Below are 24,277 nucleotides of genomic sequence, written 5' to 3' on the forward strand. Positions count from 1 at the left end.
ATGAATTGCCAAAGCAATAAACCTGGGTGTCACCTTCCAGCCCGTGGTAGCCACCTATCCTTCATTATGAACCACGAGTCTCCTCCCAAACTCATGCCATGATCTGTTGTTCTAGCCCTCAGAATAGTCCTGGAGGGTGGAATAAGATCCTGAACACAGGGAGGCCACCATCAGCTATCTCACTGGTAAAGTGATTTCTTATCCTGTAAAAAAGTCCTCCTGAATGGACAGGAGTCCTCATGAAAGGTGTCTGTCTGTTATGGGGGGAGCATGTAAGTGGCAGTTCTCTCGTGGGGCCACCACTGAGATCAAGGCCCCAGTGAAGCTGAATGACATGTATTTCTTCCCCCAGAGAGATGCCTGGTGGTGAGCACAGTTTGGCTTTCACAGTGATAGCTTCTAGGAGGCTCCAGCCACTGTCAGGCAAAGTTTCCTGGGAATACACTCCCTGATGTAGTGAAACAAACATGCTCTGACTCTGTTGCTGGGTTAATAGTGCAAGAAAAGCAGAGGCAGTTTCCCCTTGAGACCTAAACATATTTTCACTTAAGTTATCAAAAGAAACTATAAATGCTTTAATGTTTTGCAAGGCTTAGGGAGTCTTTAAAAATTGAGAGTCCTACAGAAGTGAGTATGAAATTCCACACCAATTCCATCCTTCAAACCATCTCCTCCCTCCCTTCTACTAAACCCACGTTTGCAGTGTCCTACCTTTCCAAATAATAAGGGTTTTCCTGATAGAAGCATTTGTTTTCTTTTTCCATGTGGCTCAGGCGGCTGTAGTCATTTGGGTAAACAAAGGATAAATGAACCTGAAGAGAGAAAAACAAAGTAAAACTCATAAATGCCAGACATCAGTCACAAGGTAACCCAGACATAGTTGCAGGGTAACCAGCCCTTTTTAAAGGGAGCAGGAGTTGCTCACTAAATCTTTGCCTCTCCAAGGCATGCAGTAGCAGGCTGTGAGAATGGAAAACAGAAGGAAGTATGCTAGGATATGTGCCTGGGTGTGTCTTTTCCTCCCTTTCTCAGCATCTGTCTGTCCATCTCTGTAACTGTGAGTTTAATTCAAATAACAGAGTGAGAACTAGGCGGGAGAGAGGTGGCCATGCCCTCCTGAAGAGATGTCAGGGGCTTTAGTGGTACAGTTCACCCCACAAAGAATGAAATCCTCAGCCACTGCGAGGCTCTGTGTGAAGGCAAGCTCAGCTCTTTGGTTTGAGGCCTGAGGAGCTCTGTAAGACACACACACTTGTACCCTGGTGAGACACATGAGCAGTGCACAGCACTCATCTCCCTTTCCTTGACGTTGCCCTCTGGCACATACTGGGATGCAGAGACCTGAACACATGATCAGATCAGCCCAGGAGCTTCAGATCGGTGGAGAAGCCCCATGGGTTAATGGGATCTCTCTCTCCTTCCTCCTTGTGTTCCCCTGGGCAAGCACCTACTTAAGAAATAAAACTTACAAACTGGAGCCCCTGGTAGCGCTGCAGAGGAAATCCATTCACCAGGTAGCTGGGCTTGTAGGGGCAGTCGGGCAAGGCTCGGCGCACACGGGACTTGCTGAGCAGAGGCACTGGGAAGAGGAAACACATGGGTGAGCGCTGCAGGAGGAGCCCGGCTGCAACTGATGCACCAGCTTAGCTACTTCTGGCCCTGGTTTTTATTTATCCATGTGAAATGGTAACAGACACATAAAGCAAACCTTGCACAAATCATCTCTTTACATCCCTCTAAGGCACTAGCACAAAAATATTATGCCTGGGGATGTTGTGTGAGTTGGATGTCAAGAAAGAGGAGCTGGGTTTAGTCTGTGCTTTGTCTCCTACAGCGACTGATACTGTAGCAGCCCCTCTCTTCGCACCAGGGATAAAAAAACATGGCCTTGACAACCGTGGTGTAGGAGGACGATGCTTCTCAGCTGTGTCACCACACGTGCTGTGACAGGCTGCAGTTACCTCCTCAGCTGCTTTGCAAGTCTTACCTTCGTAAAGAGTGTCCCGGGGGTCAGGCTTCAACATGTCAGCTGGGTGTGCCTTGCTGCCTGTGCTGTCAGCAGGCCGGCTCCTGTGACTGGCCAATGTCTGCGGGATATGCCCGACCTCATCCATCTTTAAAAGCGTCTCATCTAGAAACCAGAGAGAGAACAGAAGGGGGAGGAAGGGCTAATTTGTCCCTTGTCCCAAAAAGCACCTCTCTCCAATGTCAGCCTTTTCCAAATGGCTTTGCATTCATGGCATTAATGCTGTCTCCAGCACAGCAGTGCCTAAATGGTGCTGATCGGGAGCATCACTGCAAAGACACTGCAGGAAGGAAAGGCTCTGACCCAGAAAGCTGGAAATACAGAAGCTGTGGGGTAGGAACATGGCTATCACTGAAAGCAAACACACACAGGGATAAGTTATGGAGGAAAATGGCCTCCTGTCTTGGATGGACCAGCAGTGGTGTGCTGAAGAAGCCCCATGCTGGCAGGAATTACTGGATGCCTCTGTATCATTAGTATTGCATTTCTTTTAAAAGGAGATAAAAACCTTTTCCACCTGTGCTGGAAAAGGATCAGGACCCCGGGGCAAAGCCTTCAGTGGCTGAGGAGGATGTTACTCCAAAAAGGGAATAAAGACCCACAGTAAGCCAGGAGCAATGGGAAGCTCAAACTCAAGACTGAGTATTGGTTACATTTTTCTTGGTGCTGCTGCCATGGGACTTCATATCTCCATAGATCTTACTCTAAAATGAGGGGAACCGAACAAATATCCATGAGGGGAAAAGCAACATGCTGCCAAGGGCACTGGTGTGCAGCTTTTGGGTACTGAACAACACATGAACCCAGAAGGAATGGGATGACATGATACAGCCAAAGGCTAATATGGAAGAGAGAAAAACTATATGGGCAGAAGGTGACAGATAAAGGTGAGACTGCAGCACTGTACCTAACTACAGAGGGATCTTCTGGGATGTCAGTCTTCTATTCTACACAGAATAATAAGAAAATAATAAGAAATAATAAGAAAATAATAATAAGAAAATAATAAGAAAAGAGAAGAAGGAAAAAGGATGAAGATGGAAGACCTAATGGAAAGCCTAGTCCTGGCCAAATGGCAGGTTTCAGAAAATACAGCAGCAGGTTGTAATCCAAGACATAGCAAACAGATGTCTCGACTACATCAGGGAGTCTTCCATGCACAGAAGTCCTGGCATGGAAAGAACCCAGAAATGCTGGAAGGCAACAGTAGTAGATATGGAAAGGGGGAATGCTGGCAGAGGAAAGTGATGCTGACAAAGCTAGGTAAGGGTAAACAGGACTAAGGAGTTCCTTAACTGATAAAGGCATCACTTGATGTGCTAAGAAGGGTTTACAAAACAGGAGGGACTGGACTGATGTGTTTGCTGCAATCCAGCAACAACCTGAAGAGGCTTGAGGCTAGTATAGAAGAAAGCAGCATCTCCCAATATCACTAGTGTATCCTGCTGTGTTCAGGACCCAGAGTGAAATCCCCTGGAAGTGCTACAGTGGCCCCCTCCCTGGTCGTGTCCAGCTGGCAGCACTTCCCCACACCTCCCATGCTGTGGGCCTCACATTCCCCCTGGCTCTCAGCAAGCAAACTCCATCCTGTGTTACTCTCACATCTGGAACACTTCTCACCCTTGCAGACTCTTCTCGCTACCTCTAGACTTCCCTGGAATAATGTTCCAATCTTACTTCCAATTCTATTATATATGAGTCATACCCTTGTCCAGAAGTCTTTCTCCTGACCTGTCTCCACCTTTTTCTCCTAATGATCTGTATGCCTGGTATTTGCCTGGCTAGACTATGATTCATGGTGAAACACCACTGATAAATTTTGGAAGAATGGGGAGGTGCTTGGGAAAACCTGTGATGAAGATACTTACTAGCAAAAAGGGAGAGGTATTGGGAGTCAATCACTCTGAACTTCGCCTCTGGGTCATTCAGTCTCCACTGGAACAGAGAAACACATTAAAATGAAGTGCTTATGGAGTTAACCAAGCCTGAAAAAAAGGAACAGGCACAAGATGTTTTTTTCACCAGATGGGTTTGCAGCGTTCCTCTTTCTCCCTGCTATGACTGAATTTACCTAGCAGCAAAAGACTGGGAATAAGCTGAGATCCCCCAGGACAAATCCAAAATGGGAAAGGACAAAAAGCTGCAATGGAGACCAGAGAGGGCAGAACTATCCCAAGCAAGCAGAGGAAAGGGTCCTGACATGTGGACAGGACTATCCCTCACAGAAGTAGGTAAGGGTTCTGGAAAGGATTAGATACATCTCATGCAAGAGGAGCTGAGGCCTGGGAAAGGAGGGGAATAGTTACAAACATCATTCCCAAGCTCTATGGGGACATATATACAGTATCATCATTTCCACAGACTCACTGCTACTTCCACATGGTCTGTTCCTCTGTCATCCTGCTTGTGCAGCACCTCAAAATAGTACCTGCCTGCAGCTGACAACCTGTGAAGAACAACGTGTCTGTCACCAGGAGCGTTAAGGAATATTTCTTAGCTTGTCAGCAGACAATGAGTGGGGAGCAACCACACCCATGAAACAACCTAATTCTCAGGGTGAACGGGGTTAGGGCTGCCAAGAAAATCCAGATGCTGACAGTGAGACAGGTAGCTTTCCCTGTGCATCTGGAGCACTACAGACCCTTCTCAGTTAAGGCTGAATAACTCCCTTTCAGTCTCGCCTGCTGGGTTTTGGCCTCTGGGAAACCCAGCCAATTCCAAGGCAGGAAGCTTGGGATATAGTTCATATAGAGGAGTCTGGATCTGCTGGTGGCTGCTTCCTCTGAGGAAGAAAAATTAAGTTTTGCATTCCTGCAGTAAATCAGCAAAGCTTTGGCAATACCTCAGAGTAATCCCTTTCTCTATATTGCTAAATTCTCCAGGACAAGCCTGGGTTCCTTTTCCTCATCCTTGTGATTTCCTGGCCATGTGCAAAGGTGGCTGGGAGCAAGGGACTTTGCTCACTCACCTCACCATCTTTGACTGCTGGCTGTGAAATTTCCCAAACTCTCCCGGTGCAGTCCACTCCTTCCCTGTCTGTGAAGAGATGGAAGATGCTCTAGTTAACATGAGTTTCTTCTCTTCTTATTGCATTGAGAATGATGAAGAGGGAAAATTGAGCTCTCTCTTCCCTCCAGTACCTCCTGGTAAGTTGTCTGTAAGATCCATCTATGGACAGACTTAATGTCACTTAATCATGAGCAGGGGGCTGCCAATATGTAACTGGCTTAAGGTATGACATGTCATACCCATCTGGCATCTGTGGTGGCGTTGTCTGTTGGGCGTTGGGCAGGAAAAGAAACTTGAGTAGTCCAAGGAAGTATGTAAGTCAAGTCAGGAAGGTCTCCATTCCCACAGACACACTAAAACCTGGATAGAAGAAGCCTTGCAGCATGCACAGTACCTTGCCTACACTGGCCAGCAGCTGGAGACCAGAGGTCTTTTCATCTGGGCTCAGCCAGAACTCGGCATTGTCATCCGCAGCAATGGCAAACTGAAACTCCCCTGTTGAGAGATGGAGGGAGTGAGTAGGGCTTTGGGGTAAGGGCTCATGCACAGAACAGATCCTGCTCCTCTAAAATGCTGTCTTTGCCCTTTTTCCTGGTGAGACCATAGCTTCCCTATTGATAATACCACCCTCACCCCTTTGAGCATCTCTGAATTTTCTAACTGAAAACAAACTCTACAGATGCATCTTGTTCACTGTCCTTCCTGCATCGGCTTCACCTGATGTCTAACCTGGAAAGCTAAGAAGTCTATGCAAAGTCTTACTGAATTCCTATTTTGGTTCCAGAGCAATTTTTTTGTGTGAGATGCTGTGTTTGGATGGAGGAAAGTGCATGTGGAGCCACAAAGGGAGTCAGGGGTGCTTGAGTCTCACTGTTCTGGGGATGGCAGCTGAGGGCCAGGGGACCACGAGAGGCGGGTGAGCTCTGGGCAGACACATGCAGCTGGCTGATACAGATGTCAGCTGCTGTCAGATGCTATTCATGCACCCGGGTAGCAGCAAGGACATCAATGATGTCATGTACAATCCTGGGCATGCGAGGGAGGGAGGGAAAGCTCAGGGATTGTTCGTGCCCACACACACGCCATGGGGCTGTGCATTCACGACAGCATTGTTATTTATCTAGCACTTCCCATCTGTTTTCTCCTGTGCTTTTCCTTTCCACCCTACAAGGGAGGCAGATGTGTTCCCACCCATGCCAAGGCCACGGCTAGTCAGGCACGTCACCCACATGAGGGACCAGGCGTTGGGCTTGCCAGGGTGAGGCACGAGCGGTTTAGCACCAGGAGGGGAGTGAGGGAGGGGAGGGACAGGTGACAAGGGACGTGAGCAGTGGCACAGCAGCCTCAGAACCCTCACCATTGGTGAAAGGATGCAGGTAGCCAAATATCCGGAGGCCATAGTTGGTCCATTTTGGGGACACAGCCAACTTCTTCAGTGTAGTTCGTGTCTGAAGTGGAAAAAGAAAAAAAATTACCAAAATAATTTTAGATGTGATAGGAAGAAGGGGAGATATAAAAGTCCTGAGACAGGTGGGTAGAGGGAAGTATGAGGTTTGCTCTGAGAGGAGGATGGGCTACAGTGTGTGATGGAGGCAAAGAGAAAGAGCAGGCCAGATGAGAACTGAACTGGAGCAGGTGCTGCTGTGGATGGGAGAGCTGCATGGGAATGCCACTGAGATGGTGGGGACAGGATGTGGCATTTGCTAGCTACTTGGAAGGAGAGCACCAAATACAGGGCTCCTTCACCGTGTGTCCAAGGCCTGGCAGGCCAGTATAAGAAAAATGAGCCTCCCCTGTGCAGCAGAAGAGCTGCCACCCTTGACACCTTGTGAAAATCTCCTGCTCCCTCAGCAGGAGGACAAAGGAAGTGGTTGAGAGGGAGGTGACGGATGCTTATGAGCAGCAGGACAGACAGATGATGGATAGAGATAGGGACAGGATGTGAAGGAAGCAGGGGTGACCCAGCTGGGAAGCAGAGCTGGGAAGTGTGGGGCAGCAGGTGTCATGGTCTTACTTACGTGAGGGAAGAGGGGGAAGTGCAGGTTTTTCCTGAGCTGCTCAATGGAGCCGCCGCACCAGTCCTCGAACACGTGCAGATTAGCCTGGCCCTGGAACTAGGAGGCAGAAGCGGGGCACCATGAATTGTTGCATCCCTCCCCTGTGTGCCTCCCCTGTCTTGACAGCCTTGGCCATGGCCCCAGCACTGGAGCACTTGAGAGAGCGAAGGAAGATGCCACTGCTGCGATGGGCTGGTCTGAAGGAGACACAGGTCCAGCCCCCTGTTTCTCATCTGCTGAGGGTTTGGGGTTGGAACACATGACTGAATAGCACCAGGAAACTGTGCTAATGCTTGGGATATCTCACTACATGGCTAGGGTTCACTCCATTAAGGAGGTGTTTAACCAGAGGTCAGTGCTCTGAGACAATACTGTGGAACACACTGCAGGGTGGCAATAGCCCCCCATGATGCAGCAGAGAAAGTGTAGAGTCCTACATTCTCCAAGAATGTGTTTTGGACTCTCTCACCATCCCAGGGCTATCTTCCTGACCTGAGGAAGAGGGACACACTGCAGGGGTGGGAGGGAGATGCCAGATCACCTTCTCAAAGCATGTCTTGAGATGTAAAGCTCATGGAGGACAGTGGGGACAGCGAGGTGGAGGCTCAGCAGGTGGGGGTGCAGATATCTGTCCCCACTACGCAGCCACTCTGGCCAGGAAACGCTGTCAGTGTCCAACGGAGACCTGGAGCACAGCTTTGCTGGGAAAAGCTTGCTGGCCACTGTGGGACTGCAGCAATACATTCCTCAATGGACAAACTTCCTTTTTGTCAGAGCCATTCGGAAGGGAATCACTGTCTGCCCCCCAGCAAAGTCCAAGCTCTCTGCCTTCAACCAGTGGAGCTGGATGCTGAAACCCTCCTCACAGTACTGGCACCCAACAGTGGAGAATAAATAGGCTGGAGACGGTAGAAGCTACCTTAGATGGTGAAATGCTGAAGAAAGGAATAGGTTGCCTTGGGACTGGGGAGGTTTTGCAGTGGATCTCTTGCCTATATAAGGGCTATGTGAGCAGGGCTGGGGGAATGGCCTGAACAGCACCCAAATGTCTACAGATGGCAGCAAATTCTTAGTTTTCACTGGGGAGTCTCCAGCAGGGCTGCAGCAGCACAGTGGAGGAGGGTCCAACCCCTCCGTGCACTCCTGGCAGAGGAACTGCTTCCTGGATTTATTTTTCCCAGGATGGTGCGTTGGAGGTGCATTTTGAAATACACTGAAGGAAGGCTGCGGAGCAAACTTGGCTCAGCACCAGTAATGCTCCCTGTGAGCTGTGGACTTTAGTCCTGCACGTGAAAGCCATTTCTCTGTGCCAGGCAAAACACATCACAACCACTGCTGTTCTGGAGTGGTCTCTCATCAGCCCTCTCTCACTGGTGTCTGCACTGCCAGGGCTTGACAAATGTCTGCAAGCCCATGTCTACCCCCACTACTACCTCCTCCTCTTCTGACATCCCTTAGACTGGATTCTGCCAGACGAGAGGAAAAGCAGCAAGACAAAGTGGACGTAATTCCCCAGAGTGATGCATAAAATCGTAGCTTAGATGCACAGAGGGCTCAGGGTGATGGATGCAGCCAAGAGAAACCCAGGACTCTGCAGGAACTTGCGATACTAATAAATCACTGCAAGCGTGACAAACATTGAATTGGAATGTAACTGCTGTGCAGTCCCATGCCCCTTGGCCAAATCCAGGTTCACACCCAAGAGTCTTACACTACTTTTCTCAGCCAAATCAAATAATGACAATTGCTGTTTCTTATGGAACATGCAGTGAAGTGAACAGGCTGCGCTCCCACAGCGAGTCACTGCCAGAAACAGTCCTATGGCAGTCTGCTGCTACCTACAAGTGATGCTGGTTTTTCTTCTTAGAGAGTTGCTTGCACACTGCAGATAGCAGGCTCAGAGCCCTATGAAATGTAGCACAACACTCCCACACCGTGGAGAGGCTGGCACTGCAGTCTGCTCCTGCCAAAGACAGACCCAGGGGATACTCCCAAAGCTCAAGACTGCAATGGAGCTGGGCTAACTTTGGCATGGGGTAGCCCAAATGCAAACCCATATATTTATTAGAGAAATCCCAAAAGACTGGCTAGACTTGCTCAAATGTTTGCAGAGGAAACTTGGACCACTCCCACTGCAATACAAGATTTTACTGCAGAGTTTGGCAGGATTAGGGAGAGGGTAGCCTACTAAAAAATAAGGCAGACACCACTATACTAGGTGCACCATCAGTGGTGAAGGAGGTGTTCCCTGGGATTTGTAGCCTGACACTCCTGTCTCCAAAGTCTTTATGAAGTATCCTGAGAGGAGATTCTGGCAGGAGTTAACGAGATCACTTTGCCTTCCTGTGCTCAGACTTACTAGAAATAATTAACTGGTAAATAATAAGTATTTCTTGCATGCAGTTTCAGAGTCTTTTCTAAATCAACAGATTTTTCTCCTGAGTTACAGTAGCCTAACTTACTTTCTGCTGCCTCCAAAAGGGAAAAGAACATTATTGACAGATAAGTGCTGGCTGCCCAAAGTGCTGCTCTGGGACTGAAAACTGAGCTAGGCTTTAATTTTAGGGCCCCAGAAGTCATCAGTCTAGCAGCTGTTTTGAAACCCTATCACCTCTGTCCCTCCAACTCAATCCATGGCTGTCCATTGCAGGCAGCTGAGAAATTCCTCTGTTTGCTATATGTGTCTCCTCTGGAATATGCAGTAACAGTCTCCTGCTTGGGGTTTTTGCAGATTGTAGTTACAGATAAGCATCACCATCATTCCCAATTCACGCACACAGAAATGTCAATGGATTTTCTAAAACATGGCTACTAAGTCTGACTTCCCAGCTTAGAACTACCTGGCCCTTTTTTTCAAAGGAATGGAAATTTAGGACCTGGCAAGCAATAAGATAAGTGCCCCTTAAAAACACCTGCTTTGCAAATTCTGGATAGACTGATTTGGCCAGAAGCAGGAATGGAAGCCAAGAGTATGTGTTTTCAATGGGAGTGTTTTTACGTGACCTGTGCCTTCCCATTTGGAGGGCACCCCCTGCTCCTCAGCTTCCTCCCTGTCCCAACCCCACCTTATGTTGCTTATGTCCACCCTGGCTGAAATAGCAGCACTGCAAGAACCCAGCTCAGATCCAAAACGGGCACAGGTCGTGCACCAAGGGCACCGTCAGCACAGGGTGAGTGTGCCCAGGAGCTCATGCACAAGAGCTGTTCTGCCCAAGGAGGTCTGTGCAGGTCGACACCCTCCGGAGCACAACACCATGGGCACAGAGTGACCCAAAGGAAGGGAGAGCTGGACCCTAACAAGTGCAGGGAGGGGAGAGCTGGGACAGGCCCTTGCTTCACTGCTGATGCAGTGGCCTCCATGGCTTCAGGAATGTGGCTGGTCTCCAAGCACCAGTGCTGACCCTTCCTGCTGAGCACGCTGAAATAATGCCTGCCTGCAGCCCTGGCTTGGTATTAAGAGATTTTAGTATTTCTGCTTCCTTCTAGTGAGAAATTTTAGATTATCAGCCCCTGCTAGAAAAACAGACCATAGAGGAGGATCAAGCACACAGAGAGCCCAGACCTCTCTTTCTAGCCCAAATCCCATCATATCAAAACTGCCTGGGGGGGTGGCACCACACACCCAAGGGCTCCTGGTGAGCAAGGAGCCCAAAGAAGAAAGGTCAGGGCAAGCAGCAAAGCTGGGAGGATTGCAGCAGCAGAGACATGGCCTGTTGCCTTGTAACTGGAGCTGGATGGAGAAGAGAAGTCTTTCCTAATTTAATTCTGGGTGGCTCTGGCATCACAGAGGCAAATCAGCTGCGTGGCTGCACGCAGCCCAGGGAATGCACAGCACTGGGGATGATAAACAGGGCACAGAGAGGGCCTGAGCCTGGGAAGAAAGGCGACATTGTGCTGCCAACTAGAAACTCCTGAGTTTATAAGACTCCTCTGTCTCCACAGAGTGGCTGTGGCCCCTCCTCCTGCCTGGCCCAGCTCCCTTGACTGGGTGACATTCAGCCTCCAGCAGCTGGGCTTGGCTGCACACTCTGCTGTGCTGGGCACTTGTGCGAATCCATCAAGACAAGTTAGTTACACAGGCCCCCTCCCTGTCTGGATGGGCAGGAGTGGGCAAGGAAGGGACATCAGCAAGGACAGAGCAAGCAGCAATAGCTCTGTCTTTCAGTCTTCTAATGAAAGGATGCTTCCTCTTAGGGCAGGTTCAGTAGCAGGACAATACCCCAGCACAGTGCTTTGGTTTTGTACAGCACCTATGCTGTGCTCCTGGACACCCCTCACAGAGAGAACAAAGTCCTGAGGCTGTGCAGACATGACAGAGGGGAGGACATTTTAAATGTGCTTTCTCCTCTCAGAGCTGTACAGAAGCTTTTGCAGAGGCAAATGAGAATGATGAGGCTAACCAGGCTTTTCTGAAAATCCTCCCCCACACCTACAGCAGTGTCAAATGGTGACACTCATGGTCTCAATAGTGCAGTTTTGCCCTGACAATAGCCAGGCACCTTTCTGAATTAATTAAACAAGACATCCGACATCTCTCCACCCTGAGGAGGCAGTGGGAGATGCTGGAAGCTGGAAGACTTTGCTGTGGTGCCTGGAACCGGTAGTAAGGGTAGGGACCATCATGTGCACAGGCACCTTGAGGAGCCCAGGTGTGAGGCTGAACCCTGCCTTCCCCCAGACACGGGGTAAAACTTCATGAGGGGTTTCCTACGCGCACACTTTCCCGCCACGTTATCCAAGGCTGAAGACTTAAACTGTTTATTTCATATCCTGAAACTGAGAGGGGGGAAATTGAAACCTGTCTTTTTTTGGACATGCTGGCTGCCAGCTCACCCTACAACCCTGTTAATTATTTATGTTTGTCAGGAATATATCTCTCTATTCAAATAAAGCCCAGTTCCCTGACCTGTGTCAGGCAACCTGGTGCCCCTCACCCCAGGTATCAGGCTGCAATTAAGTTATTACAGATGCCACGGGGAGGGCACAATGGTATTACAGACCCTGGGTAATTAATTTGGGCAGAGTCACAGAAAAACTTAATCCCCAGGTCAGGAGAAATTTCAGCCAGTGGTTAAGAGGACAGCAAGCAGCTCTATACAGAGCTGTGTCCATGGATCCCTCTCCATCACCTGCAGCTGGTACTGGTGAACTGCTGGCCTCTGCAGTCAGGGTGCTTCTGCTGACCCTCTGGGTACAGACACTTCCTGCAGCAAGGGCAGGAAACGTTGCCTTATAGAGTCAAAGAGAAAACTGTCCAGGCCACAGCATGTACCTCACCAACTGCATCTCTAACCCAGTGAAGGCTCATTGCACACCACAGCCGCCTGCTCTCAAGACTTCTAAGAAATCCCTAGGAGGGGATCAGAGACACAGGGCAAAGCCTCAGAGAAGCTGGGGGATGCCATGCAGAGCCTGTATGGCCTGTTGCCATGGGAGAGGGGAGCAGTACATGCTCCTGTCACCCCTGTGCACGGCCGCAGTGCTGGCCTTCTTGTCCCGCTGGCTCTCAGCCAGCAGCTGCTCACCTGCAAGGCAGCCCTGCCTGCACACTGCCCACACACTGCCTGCACACTGCCCACACACTGCCTGCACACTGCCCACACACTGCCCACACACTGCCTGCACACTGCCCACACACTGCCTGCACGGCCCTGCAGCCAGAGGAAGCCCCCAGGCTCCAGCTGGAACCGGCACACCAGAGCCAAGGCAGCAGAATAAATCAGCAGTCTGGTCTGGTTCTGGGCACTGGAAGGTGACTGGTGCTGGCTACTTCCAGGACAGCTTTAGCTCATGCTGCAGGGACATGAACTGCTCATTGCAATGCTGGAGGGACACACTTTTCCTCCATCACCAGTGACAATCTCATCCTGAGCACAGGGCCAGCAGCCGGCTCGCTCCACAGGGGAGCTGCAGAGGCCCTTTAATTTGTGCAGGTCTCTAATCACCTTGAGGAATTTAGTGAGCCGGTTCCATTAGCTAAATGCCCCCAGGCTGGTGGGCCTCTCATTAGAAGCAGGTTGCATTGCTCCCTTATCTGAAGAGGAATGATGAGATAAGGGAGCAGGGGAGGAAAGAATAAACGAGGCATGAAGGAAACAAAGGGGGTGTTTACCTCAGTCTGTAAGGGTCACCAGAGAAGGTCTCTGTTCATTGAAGTGTCACTGAAGTGGAGAAATCTCTATGTATGACACACGGGGGTTGGATTGCAAATGCCAGAGCAGGAGCGTGACACTTGTGCGTGCCACAATCATGTATTCTCTTGTCGAATGCTTGGCCCTACGCACCCCAGACCTGAATAAACTTCACTTTTCTGGAAGGCAGTGGGCTGCCTGCTCTCAGGGAATTGTAGGTGGGTGCTTGGTGCCTTGATGACTAGTGCAAAAACCAAATTATCTGGAATCTGGACACACCTGTCTTTCCAGATGATTACTCAGGTCTGTAAGTGTCATTAAGCAGGGAGGGGGTGATAGGGGACAGAGCTCCCTTAAAGTGAATTAATTTCCAGGCAGATGTCCCTGCCTTACATTCTTGCTGTACAAGTCTCTAGCTACACCTCCCTCATGCAAAACAATGGAGAAAAGCACCCACCTCTGGCAACCATGGGACAGGGTCGTCCACAGCCGCATAATTCGATTTATTCCTCCCAGCTCTTTGCAGCTCTTGCTTCTGAAATACAAGTAGAGGAAACTCAAAGTAACCCAATAAATGACACAGCACTGACACCTAAACAAGAAGGCTCAAACCTGGTTACAAGAACATATGAGAAAATAAAACAAGTTCTCAAGCTCCCTTTCCAAAGGACAGGCCAGTTATCGTGGCCATGGTGGGGTGAAAATGCTTGTTTGACAGCACATTTCAGGTGAGCTACTGAGGGAAAAGGACATCAATACTTTATAACAGCTTGCTAACACAGAGTTAAAACTTAGGTCACTTTCTGGTTTTTTTTTTTTCCCATCCTTGTTTCAAAAATGTCCAAGCAATAGTTCTTCCAACACTGCCTTCAGGCAAAAGTACCAAGACGTGCTTCACTAGAGAGCAGCAAACTCTCTCCTGACCTTTCATTTCTGCTTCTGTCTTGCTCATTGCTACCTTCCTGTGCCACAGATCCAGTCAGCTTCAGCCCACTGCTGTGGCTTAGTACATCTAAAATAACTTAACTGACTACACTGGAGTCATTGTACATTCATATTGCTGTGAGTCAGCTCAGATTTTGCCCCGTGGCGAGCTCTCCTTCCTGCATGAAGAGAGAGCTGTCTCTTGGGGCCAGCATCAGAAAGGAAGGTTTGCCCTTGTAAATGTTCAGAAGGCATCCCAAATCTCCTCACCTGGTGTCCTGGCTCCTGTGGATAGTAAAACTGAAGGCTTGGGTCCCCACCTGGGACATTGGTGTCTGACTGAACCTTAGCCAGCTCCCTCCAGTTTTCGTATCCTGTATAGAGGAAACAGAAAGAGGTGTCAGAAAACATCTAATAAAATAAACCACCACAGTTATCAGAATAAACCAGTTCTTTCCAAGGCTGAGAGACCTCTAACTCTCTGAAATTGCCTGGCAGAGACCAGGAGTTGTTTATGCTATTTGGAGTTGGCAGACCGATACGGAGAGAGAAATTGCCTTTATCTTCCTCAAAAGCTCTTCCCTCCTTCTTATTAATACTTATATTAAAGATTCATCATAGTTTCAAAACACGTCAGAGACTTCATTAATCACCATAGGACTGGGAACCTCTGTAAATTACTCACATAATCCCAGTGGTCAAACTAAAGAACATCAATTTTTATTAACTAGCAATGTCAAAGAAAAATAAGACAATAACTAGATTACTAATTAATTTAACCATCAAAAGCATATTATTCGTATATATTATTATTTTATTTACACAGTAAAAGCTATCAATCCTCTCTTCTTGAAGGAAATTATGGCAAAGAATGCTGCAATGCCTAAAATATTAGCATCCCCTCCCCTCCCAGTCTGCTCAATCCAGAGGTTAGGATCAATCTTGATTTCCTTCTACAACTCTGGCAGCCTCTGGGGCTTAGAAGGGAAAAGACGAACAGATGCAGCATAACACTGTAGCTCCCTGTGACCACTGCCCATGTCACTGATAAGACAGTGCTGGTGAGCAGAGCCTCTCAGCAGTGCTTCTGTGGCTCACACCATGTGGTTTTCAGATTTGATAAACACTTTGGCACTTAGTCAGCAACTAACCAGCCTGCCAGCACCTCAGTGCTGTGCCCACACCGCATGACAGCTTCATCATGAAGGGCAAGTGCCAAAACCTCCACAAGCCCTAACCCATTCCCAGCTGGTGGCAAACCAACTCAACATCCATGTACCAAGGAGCAGAGCTAGGCCCTCCACCCACTTTCTTTAAAATTGGAAATCATCCCCAAAGCTCTAGGAGGTCGAGAGAAGTTGGCTGTATGTAAAGGGAATCATCCCATCATCTTCAAGTCCAACAAACTTAGACAAATGGTCTGAGCCCTCTGCACCGTTCTTGCAGCCAGAAATAGCAGGAACATGCTCTGAGGATGAAGAACAGCCCACTTCTGGGGAAACATCTGCTGTTTCAGAGCCAGCATACCCATCTTCAGTCAACTCGCTCATCTTCCCCTGGCCAGTTATTGCACCTACAAACTGGGTTGAAAAACTCTGTCTTTCCTTACTCATGAATCTGGGTCCTATGGAATCTGGCAGAGGTGAGTAGAAAAGTGAAGATGTTGAAGCTGCCTCCTATGATCTGGTGATCAAAGGGAACAATTACTAAGAAAGTGCAATAAGTGTGGAAAACATGAAAGTAGTCACAGATTCAACTAAGAGACAAAACTCGAGGCAACTAGGGTGTTCTGCTTTTCTGATGCGGGCGTTGGCTTGGATGTGTGAGTTTTGTTCGGGCCCCGTTAGATGCTGAACAGTCACAAATTTCTGATCCAGATCATCCCACCCCCAGATTTTGATTTGAAGCTATGCATTTCAGTTTATGGCTAAAAATATCAACATCAGCATTTATCTTCTGCAGAAGATTTTTCAGTCAGACACTGTGTGATTAATCTACTGATTAATGCAGCCAAGCACATCTTGTGCTTCAAGGACTGACTGCCATGGGAAAGAAGGAGAAATTCTGGTGTCTACATAATTTTATGTGTAACTGGTGAGTTTCCACGTTGTTCAGAGCAATGAGACAGAAACCACTGTTTGTGAGTGTCCTGCAGTTGGACACACGGTCCCACTCGGAATGGGGCTGAAACAGACTTTGTAGTTTCTGTGAAATTCAGGACTTGCTACTTTGAGGGCTCATCATATTAGTGGGAGAGCACAGCAGGTTGGTTTTTTTTGTTTGTTTGTTTGTTTGTTTTTCTTTTTTTTTTTCGGAAGGGAGACCCAGAATCATAGAATATCCTGAGTTGGATGCTACCCACAAGGATCACTGAAGTCTCTGGCTAAATTAGGGAGGAACCAAGTAAATCAGGAAAAAAATAAAACAAGGGCAACAAAAGTCAATTCAGCCCTAGACATTCACTGAGTGAGGACGCCGAGAGACGCAGGTTTTCCTCTTTTGTGCAGGGGGGAGAGATTATTTGGTTTCATTGTTAAACTCAGCACTTCACTGCCCTGTGGAATAAGTTCTGGACGAAGCATTGGGGAACCTGCTCTTCCTGGGAAGAGGATGTTGGCCACCACAGGCAGCCACTCTGGCTGCTCCTGCCCATGGCTGGCACGGAGCCTGCCTTGCAGCAAACACAGAAGCCTGGCTGCACACCAGTGCCATGGCTGACATTTCTTTGACCCCTGGAGAAGAGAAGAAAGGGAGGCAATTCTCTGTGTTGCACAAATATTTACCTAACGCTTACATCAGCCAAACATGGAAGAGACAAAAGAACTACGAATTAATCTGGAGGCAGTGATTTCCTTGCTGGGTATAATTTGTGCTTTGGCAAGCTAATTCTCCAGCATGGTAGGAAATGATTTTCAGAAAATAATAGGATAAACCCTCCTCTCAGAGAGAGTTCTTGGCACTCCAGTTCCTTCTAAAAAGATTGGCTTTTCCCTAGGGATCTCCACTGGACATGCTGGCTTTGGAGGACCTGGCTTTGCACGTGCTTTCCTCGCTAGGAGGAGAGAGCTATAGAAAAGAGACAGATCTCCTCCAGCTTCCTGCAGTCAGAACACCTCCGGAGGGCAACTGCTGACCAAGGTTTTCTCCCCAACACAGGTCACAGGATTCAAGACATACCCACTCCTGTGCAACAGCTGGAGAGTGAAGTCGTTGGCTACATCCACTGCTCTGTCTCAAGAGCATCTGAGCAAGGTTCAGCCACAGGTTCAGCCTGTCCTCAAGCTCTCCATGAGCACTGCTCAGCAGCTCAGCTGGCCCAAGCTCTCCCTTGATGGGTATTTTTAAGTCAACAAGACTACGCCTGGAAAAAAGCAGCAGTCTAGAACTAAAATACTTCAGCAAACACTTCAGTGTTACCAAGAAGGAACACCATAACTATTAGCTTTGATAGTTTTGCTCCAGCCCCTCTACAAAACCGGTTCTGGTTAGGATGGGAAAGGGCAGAAAACCCCATAAAGTAGGAAATCAAAGGCCTGGGAATAGCCTGTCTCCCAGCCAGGTAAAGATGTTGGCCCAGGCTTTGTTGCCATTAGTCTGTTAGACAGATGCACCAGCCAGCTCTTGGTCTTTCTCTCTTCTGAGGATCACTTCCCAAAGCATTTCCCATCACCTTCCACAGCACATCAGTTGTTTTCCAAGGCTATTTTTTCACCCCAAACACTTCCAAGGAAGGCAACACTGATGCAGGCACAGCTTGCCAAAAGCAGCAGCCAGCCTTGCTGCCACAGACTCTGCCCTCCTTGGCATAAGGACCAGCCTCCCCACAGCCACAACGGATGATTCAGAGCAGTGATTCACCCAAAATCCATCCCACAGGAAAGAAGGGCACATGGCTTTCTGATGGGCCACCTTGCCCAGCCGAGCTGCCTGGTGGCTCCACAAGCACCACAGCACAGTCCAGGGAGAGGGATGTCACTGTAGCCAGAGCAGTATCCATGCTTCCAGCACTCTGCAGTTGCACCATGCATGGTGTGACATCAGACCTGCCCCTTCCCCATCCCTGTCTGCAATGGCACAGCAGGCACCAGAGCATGGTAGGTGGGGAGAGTTGTACAATTTTGTGCCGAGAGTGACCCGATGAGCAAGAAGATATTCTCAGAGACACTGTAGAGGGACAGAAGGGCAGACAGGTTCATGGAAATGGCAGGGGTTTTGCCCAGAGTGCATCCAAATTGTGTTTTTTATCCTCACTCCAACCTCCAGGACATTTTCCCTATATCTACAACCAGGTACTTGGCTGACATCCTTTCCATAAGCAGATTTGCACCTTTCTTTCTACTTCTGTGCTCTGGTGGTCCAAGGTTCAAGCCTCATAGGGATCAGTCAATGCCCTGAACCATGAAGGTTCTTCTTCAGGGAAAAGTCACCCTTTTTGTCCCCGTTCCCATCAGAAACAGCTGGCAGATGCCTGATGAGGACCCAAATGCCCACCAGGGTTGACCCTCAACTGCCCTTCTGGATTCAAGATGGGAAGCCCCCAGTACTTGAGCTTTCTTCTGGAAATAGAGGCAGGTGAACACAAAAGAAAGGCAAAGAAGCTGGAGACTGAGACAGATGCTGCATCCTACAACAGAAACCCACACAAGAGGCAGCCGGTCTGGAGCCAGTCGCCCACAGAGCCAGTGAACCAACCATTAAGAGACAGAAAAGCTGTAGCAAGAGAAAATAAGATGAAGATGATTCTTGACATGACCCTGGTCAGGGCCCAGGGCCATGTCTGCCTCTCCTCAGCTATGCAATGCACTTGAAGCCCAGCTCAAGAGAGAAAAAAAAAAAAATTAAAAAAGCAGAAAGCCACAGCCAGAGATAACAGGCAGCAATACCCGGGGAGCTATCAGGCCTCGGGGCAGGAGCGTGACCAGAGCTGCTCTGTGTATTCAGAGATTAGATCCACCAAGCCACTGTCGTGCCCCGGGCCCCAGACAGCACTCGATGTTTCAATTAGCCTGCAAAGGTAGCTGGCAATGGTGCAAGGGGGAAATCCCAGCCTCACTCAGGTGATCGGTTTCCCCTCTGAAGGATGAGATTTGATTACTCTGCTGTTGTTACTGTTGCTTACATAGCTGCAAATGCTATTAACACCCACATAGTATCCAGCCCTTTTGCAACCCTGCTAAATGATTTCACTCAGCAGCCTCAGGAAAGAGCAGGTCCACTGGTTTGGACAAAAAGCATTTTAATTCTTATCTGAGATCCTGCTCCTCTTCTTTTTGTTGCCAGGACAGGGCAAGAAAAAGACTGGCAGGTATGAAGCAGGGTTATGTTCTTCATTACCCACAGACTCCTCACCATGGCTTGATGTTTTAATCCTCTGTTGGATAGTCTTATTTCTCCTCTTATTCTGACTGAATATTTTCAACTTACTGTTATTTGACAAGACTTCAGTGTGATTTGAGGTCTTTCTCAGTATTAGTCCTGGGCTGAACAGGTATGCAGATGCAGTACCCAATACCCCCAGAGATTACCACTATGTGCCTCACAAACATACCAGTCCAAAAAATGCTGGAGAATGTTGCTTAAAACTGAACATGACACAGGAGCTGAACTCAGGGAGCTATTTGCAGTCTCACACACATATGCATCAAGCCTCCTGCCCTGAAAACAAACCTCAGCTCCACCTCCTGCCTCAGTTGCCCTCATTTAGATTATACCCCCCTCACAGAGGCAGTGCACTGGGAGCACCTTCACCCTGCCACATGATGCTATGCACCAAAAGCAGTGAGGCTGTAGTCCAGCAACCAAATACTTCTGGCCAGTGAGATCATGGGGACAAGCTGCCATGCTGTGCTATGCACCCGAGGCAGCACGGATTTGTGGCTGCAGCCCAAAAGCAAACATCTCCTTGTCACCTGGCCCAGGCAATGCTGCATCATGCTCTGGGGGAGAGGATATTTAGAGAGTTTGACACACCTTTCATGCACCCTGACCAGAGCAAGCCCTACTGCAAGTGCCACACCACAGGGGAAGCAACACCCACCTCCTGGTCTACCACACACACAAAGGCAGCCCCACAACACCAAGCGTAGAAAAGCATAAAGGTGTTGTGTAAACTGACCTTCTAGAAACAGAGATGTAAGGGAGGGATACAGTGAAAAGGGACAGCCAACAGTTTCTGGACATAAGGGTGAGTGAAGGTTAGGTCAAGTCACGAATCACAGACGGGGTCAGAGAAACTACCAAAAAACCCTCATTCAAGGGTAGACCCCAGAGATTCTCTTTGGTTACTTATTTAAGTCAACAAAAGGCATAAGCAGAGATGAGTGAACTCCTTGTCCTCAGGTCAAGATCAGAACAACACTCCTGGAGTTAAAAGGATTCAAGAAGCTATGAAACCTGGTGTTACAGAGGGAGCCCTGCAAACCTTTCCATTTCTGGTTAATGCAGAACCCTGCAAATACGACTGCAGGGATAAAGCACAAGTTAGAGCCCGTGTGAGCAGAAATAAATTACTCCATTCTTCCTCCAGGTACAACTCTGAGTCACTGCTACGTGAATGGCTTTGCAAACTGACAATAAGCTGCAGAACATTAAAAGTACGTGAAGTTTGATGGAGGAACAGGCAGAGCACTGCACTTGAGAAGGACTGGAAAATGAGTAGACATAACCACCCAGGACACTAATGTAGTCTCACTGCCAGACTCACCCACCAAATAGTACCTTGCTGCTGTTGCCCTCTAGGTACAGGAAATCTATTTCATGCAGCAAGGGAGGAACTGACAAGCAATGCTTGGGGCACTAACAGGTTTTGTGGAAAATATAACTCAGATCTTGCTCCTGCCACTAAAATTTTCCATTGCCCTAGTTAAATCATGAAATCCACTTATGCCGCAAAATTATCCAGCAAATATTACCTGCCTCCTGAAAGCCCAGTGAGGATACACACATGGAGATGCAGAGCTGGATTTGAGTGAGAAAGCCCATGATGTTCCTGCACTATCCCTCAAAATTATGGGGCTGAGCTCCCAAGTCAGCTCCAGAAATGCCCCTGTTTCAACTAGAGGAAAACAACTGCAAACTATTGCTTACCTGGATTTGCCATGCTGAAGGCAGAGGAGGTTTGGGAGTTCATGCCAGTGTGGAAGGGGGTATGACCCGCAGCCAGCTGAGGTGTTGGCCACAGAGAGCCCTTTGGCTGTGCCCCTGTAATCCCCTGCCCAAAGTGACCACTGCCAACAAGAGCCCTGTGTCCTCACCTGCCCATCCTCACCTCTCCAACTCTCTCTGCAACTTAATTCCTCCTCAGCTTCCTCTCTTCTGACTCTGCAAAACCGCACTAAGGAGTCCTGAAGGATTAGACTGGGGAAGAGGAAAGAGCAGAGCACTCTGTTTTTCAGGGGTAGGAGGCAATATTGACTCAAATGAAGATTGAGCAGAAGAGCACCTACTGCTGCTTTCAGGAACATAAAATAAAAGACCATGATTTTGGCACTCCTAACTTCCATGCAAAGCAGGAAGAAATGTTTTCTACTCTGCTACTCTTTTGCAGTATTCCATGGGCCATCTTAACCACATAAAGCACATGCCGAAGCTTTTGAATCATAAAATATGTTTTCAACATAGTGGCCATGATAGCTGTGAAGTTAAAACCCTTAACTGCTGGCAAGCTCAACTCTTTAATTTACAGAATGCATGGCGACTGTCCTGCAATTATGGTACACTTGTCCCTGAGACACTGTGCTGCACACAGGCTGACGCTGTATCTGCCTCTTTGGACAATACTGCCATCAAAACCAGTCTCTCCATTTTTACAGTCTTCATGCACAGCAATAGATTTCTCAAAACAGCTACAGTCAGTGTCAAAAAGGGCTGATTCCAGGCCCAGCAAGAGTAAAGGTATTTGAGTAGTTCTCACCATGGTCTCATACTTACCAAGCCAGGCTTCTGCCAGTCATTGTCTTTAAAACACGGGATTTGCACCAAACCATTTACTCACAGGAGATCAAGATTTGGTTTGCTTGAACTTCAATACTTGCAGAGCTTAGAAAAACCAGCAGGTTGTCAGAGAAGCACAGAGTCAGGTGTTTTTGATACAAGGCTAAGTTTTGATTTTTATTCCTGCTTTTAAGATCAAAATAATTTGCTCCTTTGTGGACTCCAGTTTCATGCTTTTCTCTACCTTTTTTTTTACCCTGCCTTTTTTTTTTTGGTGAACTGTGATATCCGGCATTATTTTTGTTTCAAAATACCTTTAATCCTGGAACGTTTGCATGGGTTTCTACCAATTCACTCCCAGTGACCACATCCTCAACTGCTGACTCACACCATGCAGTCTGCCTTATTTTATTTTTAATAAAAATAATAATAACAACTTAAAAAATTCCTACCTAAACCTCAAGGTGATTAGCATGAAAAGCAGAAGTTCCATCTGGTTATGATCACTGCAAGTGGTATTCCTGGCACTCTCCCTTCATCTGGAGGCACTGGTGAAGCCAAGCCCTTAGAGACACAAGAGGCAATAAAGGCCTGTTCCACTGAGGTAACAAGTTAATTAAAGCTAAAGTTTGCCTCAATTTATTTGTATGTCAGCGCAACAAATCATACACAGGGCACCTGGAAACACACCTGGCAGGCTTCCTGCCTACTTTAATTCACATGTACTGCATCACCATTAACAGCAGTAAGGACTTCTTTTGCCAAGAGAAGCATGTTTCTAAATGCTCCCAACTATGGACCAACCTGTTGATGTCCATGGTATCTGCACAAATGCAATTAATAGGAAGCAACATACGTAGGGACCTTCCCTCCCCTGAGCACTGTGAGGTACCTACAAAAATATATAATGAAAGAAAATGGCAATTCTGTGCTCAGCGGTCTTTGCCGTCTGTTTTTATTTCTGCAATGAGACTGTGCCCAAGAAAGCTCAACGAGGTCATCCATGAAGCTTTCAGGAAGCTTTGGTAAGTGCATTTTTGTCAACTAGTCCAAACGCTGCAGCACACAGACTGCTCAAAGAGCTTTCCAAGATTTATTTTTTGTACACAGGAGCTGTCTAAGATGTGAAGCTGAACATCAACCGAGCAACAGACCTTCAAGTCAACCCTTGTTACTGCTTTACCAAACATAGCTAATGCATTATTTTTTTATCCTGGATGGGGATTTTCCTCTAAAGACTCAACAGTTTGCCACTTCCATGTAGATGCAGGATTCCCAAAATATCTGCTTGCAACTTGATTTTCAGTCAAGTTCAGTGGAACTTTATGGTGTAGACAATGTCATTCGCTGCTTCTATGAGAAAACCCCCACACCTTATTTATTTCTCTAATTGTCATTTCTATTTGCCATTTTGCTCAAAGCTGTTGTAGCCATTTTCCTCCCCTGAATCCACCCACTCCTGCTGAAATCTGTTGCTTCCACAGTCTCTGTGAGCATTGCAACAAAATTATTACCCTATTCTATTGCTTTCAGCAGTGACTGGAGGCAGTCTAGGGATGTCACTAAGGCAAGAGAAAAATTAAGATGAAGAACAGGCTGGGCAAACATCTGCCAGAAATAGCGCAGGTAGTGTTGACCTCACCTCAAGGCAAGGCAGCAAGCTGAACCAACACTCTTGCAGGCCACTCCAGAAACACTTTACTATTTGTTTAAGTTTGCCAATGTTCTTGAGCATAGCAGAATGACTGATCTTCCCACGGCTCTGTATGGGACACTCTACTCTGACACCACCCAAAGACAGAGACACCTCTAAATGGGGGACAACGCACCAGTTCTCCAATAGCTATGCTGAGGGGTAATCAGAAGAGGTCATACTGATGAATACAAAACCCAGAGAAATATAACAAGTCTTTAAAAACAACAAAGAGGAACTGAGTGCAGTGGCTGAGGTACTGCTTTGATATAGCTTTCTAGATATGTCAGATTAGAAACAATTTGATGATTGCATTTTGAGTCAGATGAAGTTCTTCTATTAATGTTAACAGGCTTTGGATGAGGCTCTAAAACTACTCCAAGAATGTCAGGAACTTGGATGCAATCCCTGTGTGCAAGTTTATTTCCACAATTTGGATTCAAAATTCAAAACTACGACTTCTGGTTCAGACTTACATGTCACATAGAATGGTTTGGGTTGGAAA

The 24,277-nt window shown here is 47.8% G+C and overlaps 1 protein-coding gene across 1 annotated transcript in view; it reads right to left on the reverse strand.

The window, feature by feature from the left end:
* The window catches only part of B4GALNT3 (beta-1,4-N-acetyl-galactosaminyltransferase 3), a 65,404-nt gene that overhangs the window by 11,320 nt on the left and 29,807 nt on the right, over positions 1-24,277 (reverse strand). Inside the window, exons 2-12 of the mRNA XM_064654600.1 lie at positions 14,418-14,521; positions 13,681-13,758; positions 7,054-7,149; positions 6,393-6,483; positions 5,430-5,530; positions 4,995-5,062; positions 4,394-4,472; positions 3,895-3,961; positions 1,988-2,131; positions 1,470-1,579; positions 712-812 (exon numbers count right to left, since the gene is read on the reverse strand). Of these exons, the coding sequence (XP_064510670.1) occupies positions 712-812; positions 1,470-1,579; positions 1,988-2,131; positions 3,895-3,961; positions 4,394-4,472; positions 4,995-5,062; positions 5,430-5,530; positions 6,393-6,483; positions 7,054-7,149; positions 13,681-13,758; positions 14,418-14,521 (1,039 nt within the window). The remainder of the gene's footprint in view (positions 1-711; positions 813-1,469; positions 1,580-1,987; positions 2,132-3,894; positions 3,962-4,393; positions 4,473-4,994; positions 5,063-5,429; positions 5,531-6,392; positions 6,484-7,053; positions 7,150-13,680; positions 13,759-14,417; positions 14,522-24,277) is intronic.

Source organism: Pseudopipra pipra, chromosome 5 (genome assembly GCF_036250125.1).
Source record: "Pseudopipra pipra isolate bDixPip1 chromosome 5, bDixPip1.hap1, whole genome shotgun sequence".
Taxonomy (NCBI): Eukaryota; Metazoa; Chordata; class Aves; order Passeriformes; family Pipridae; genus Pseudopipra; species Pseudopipra pipra.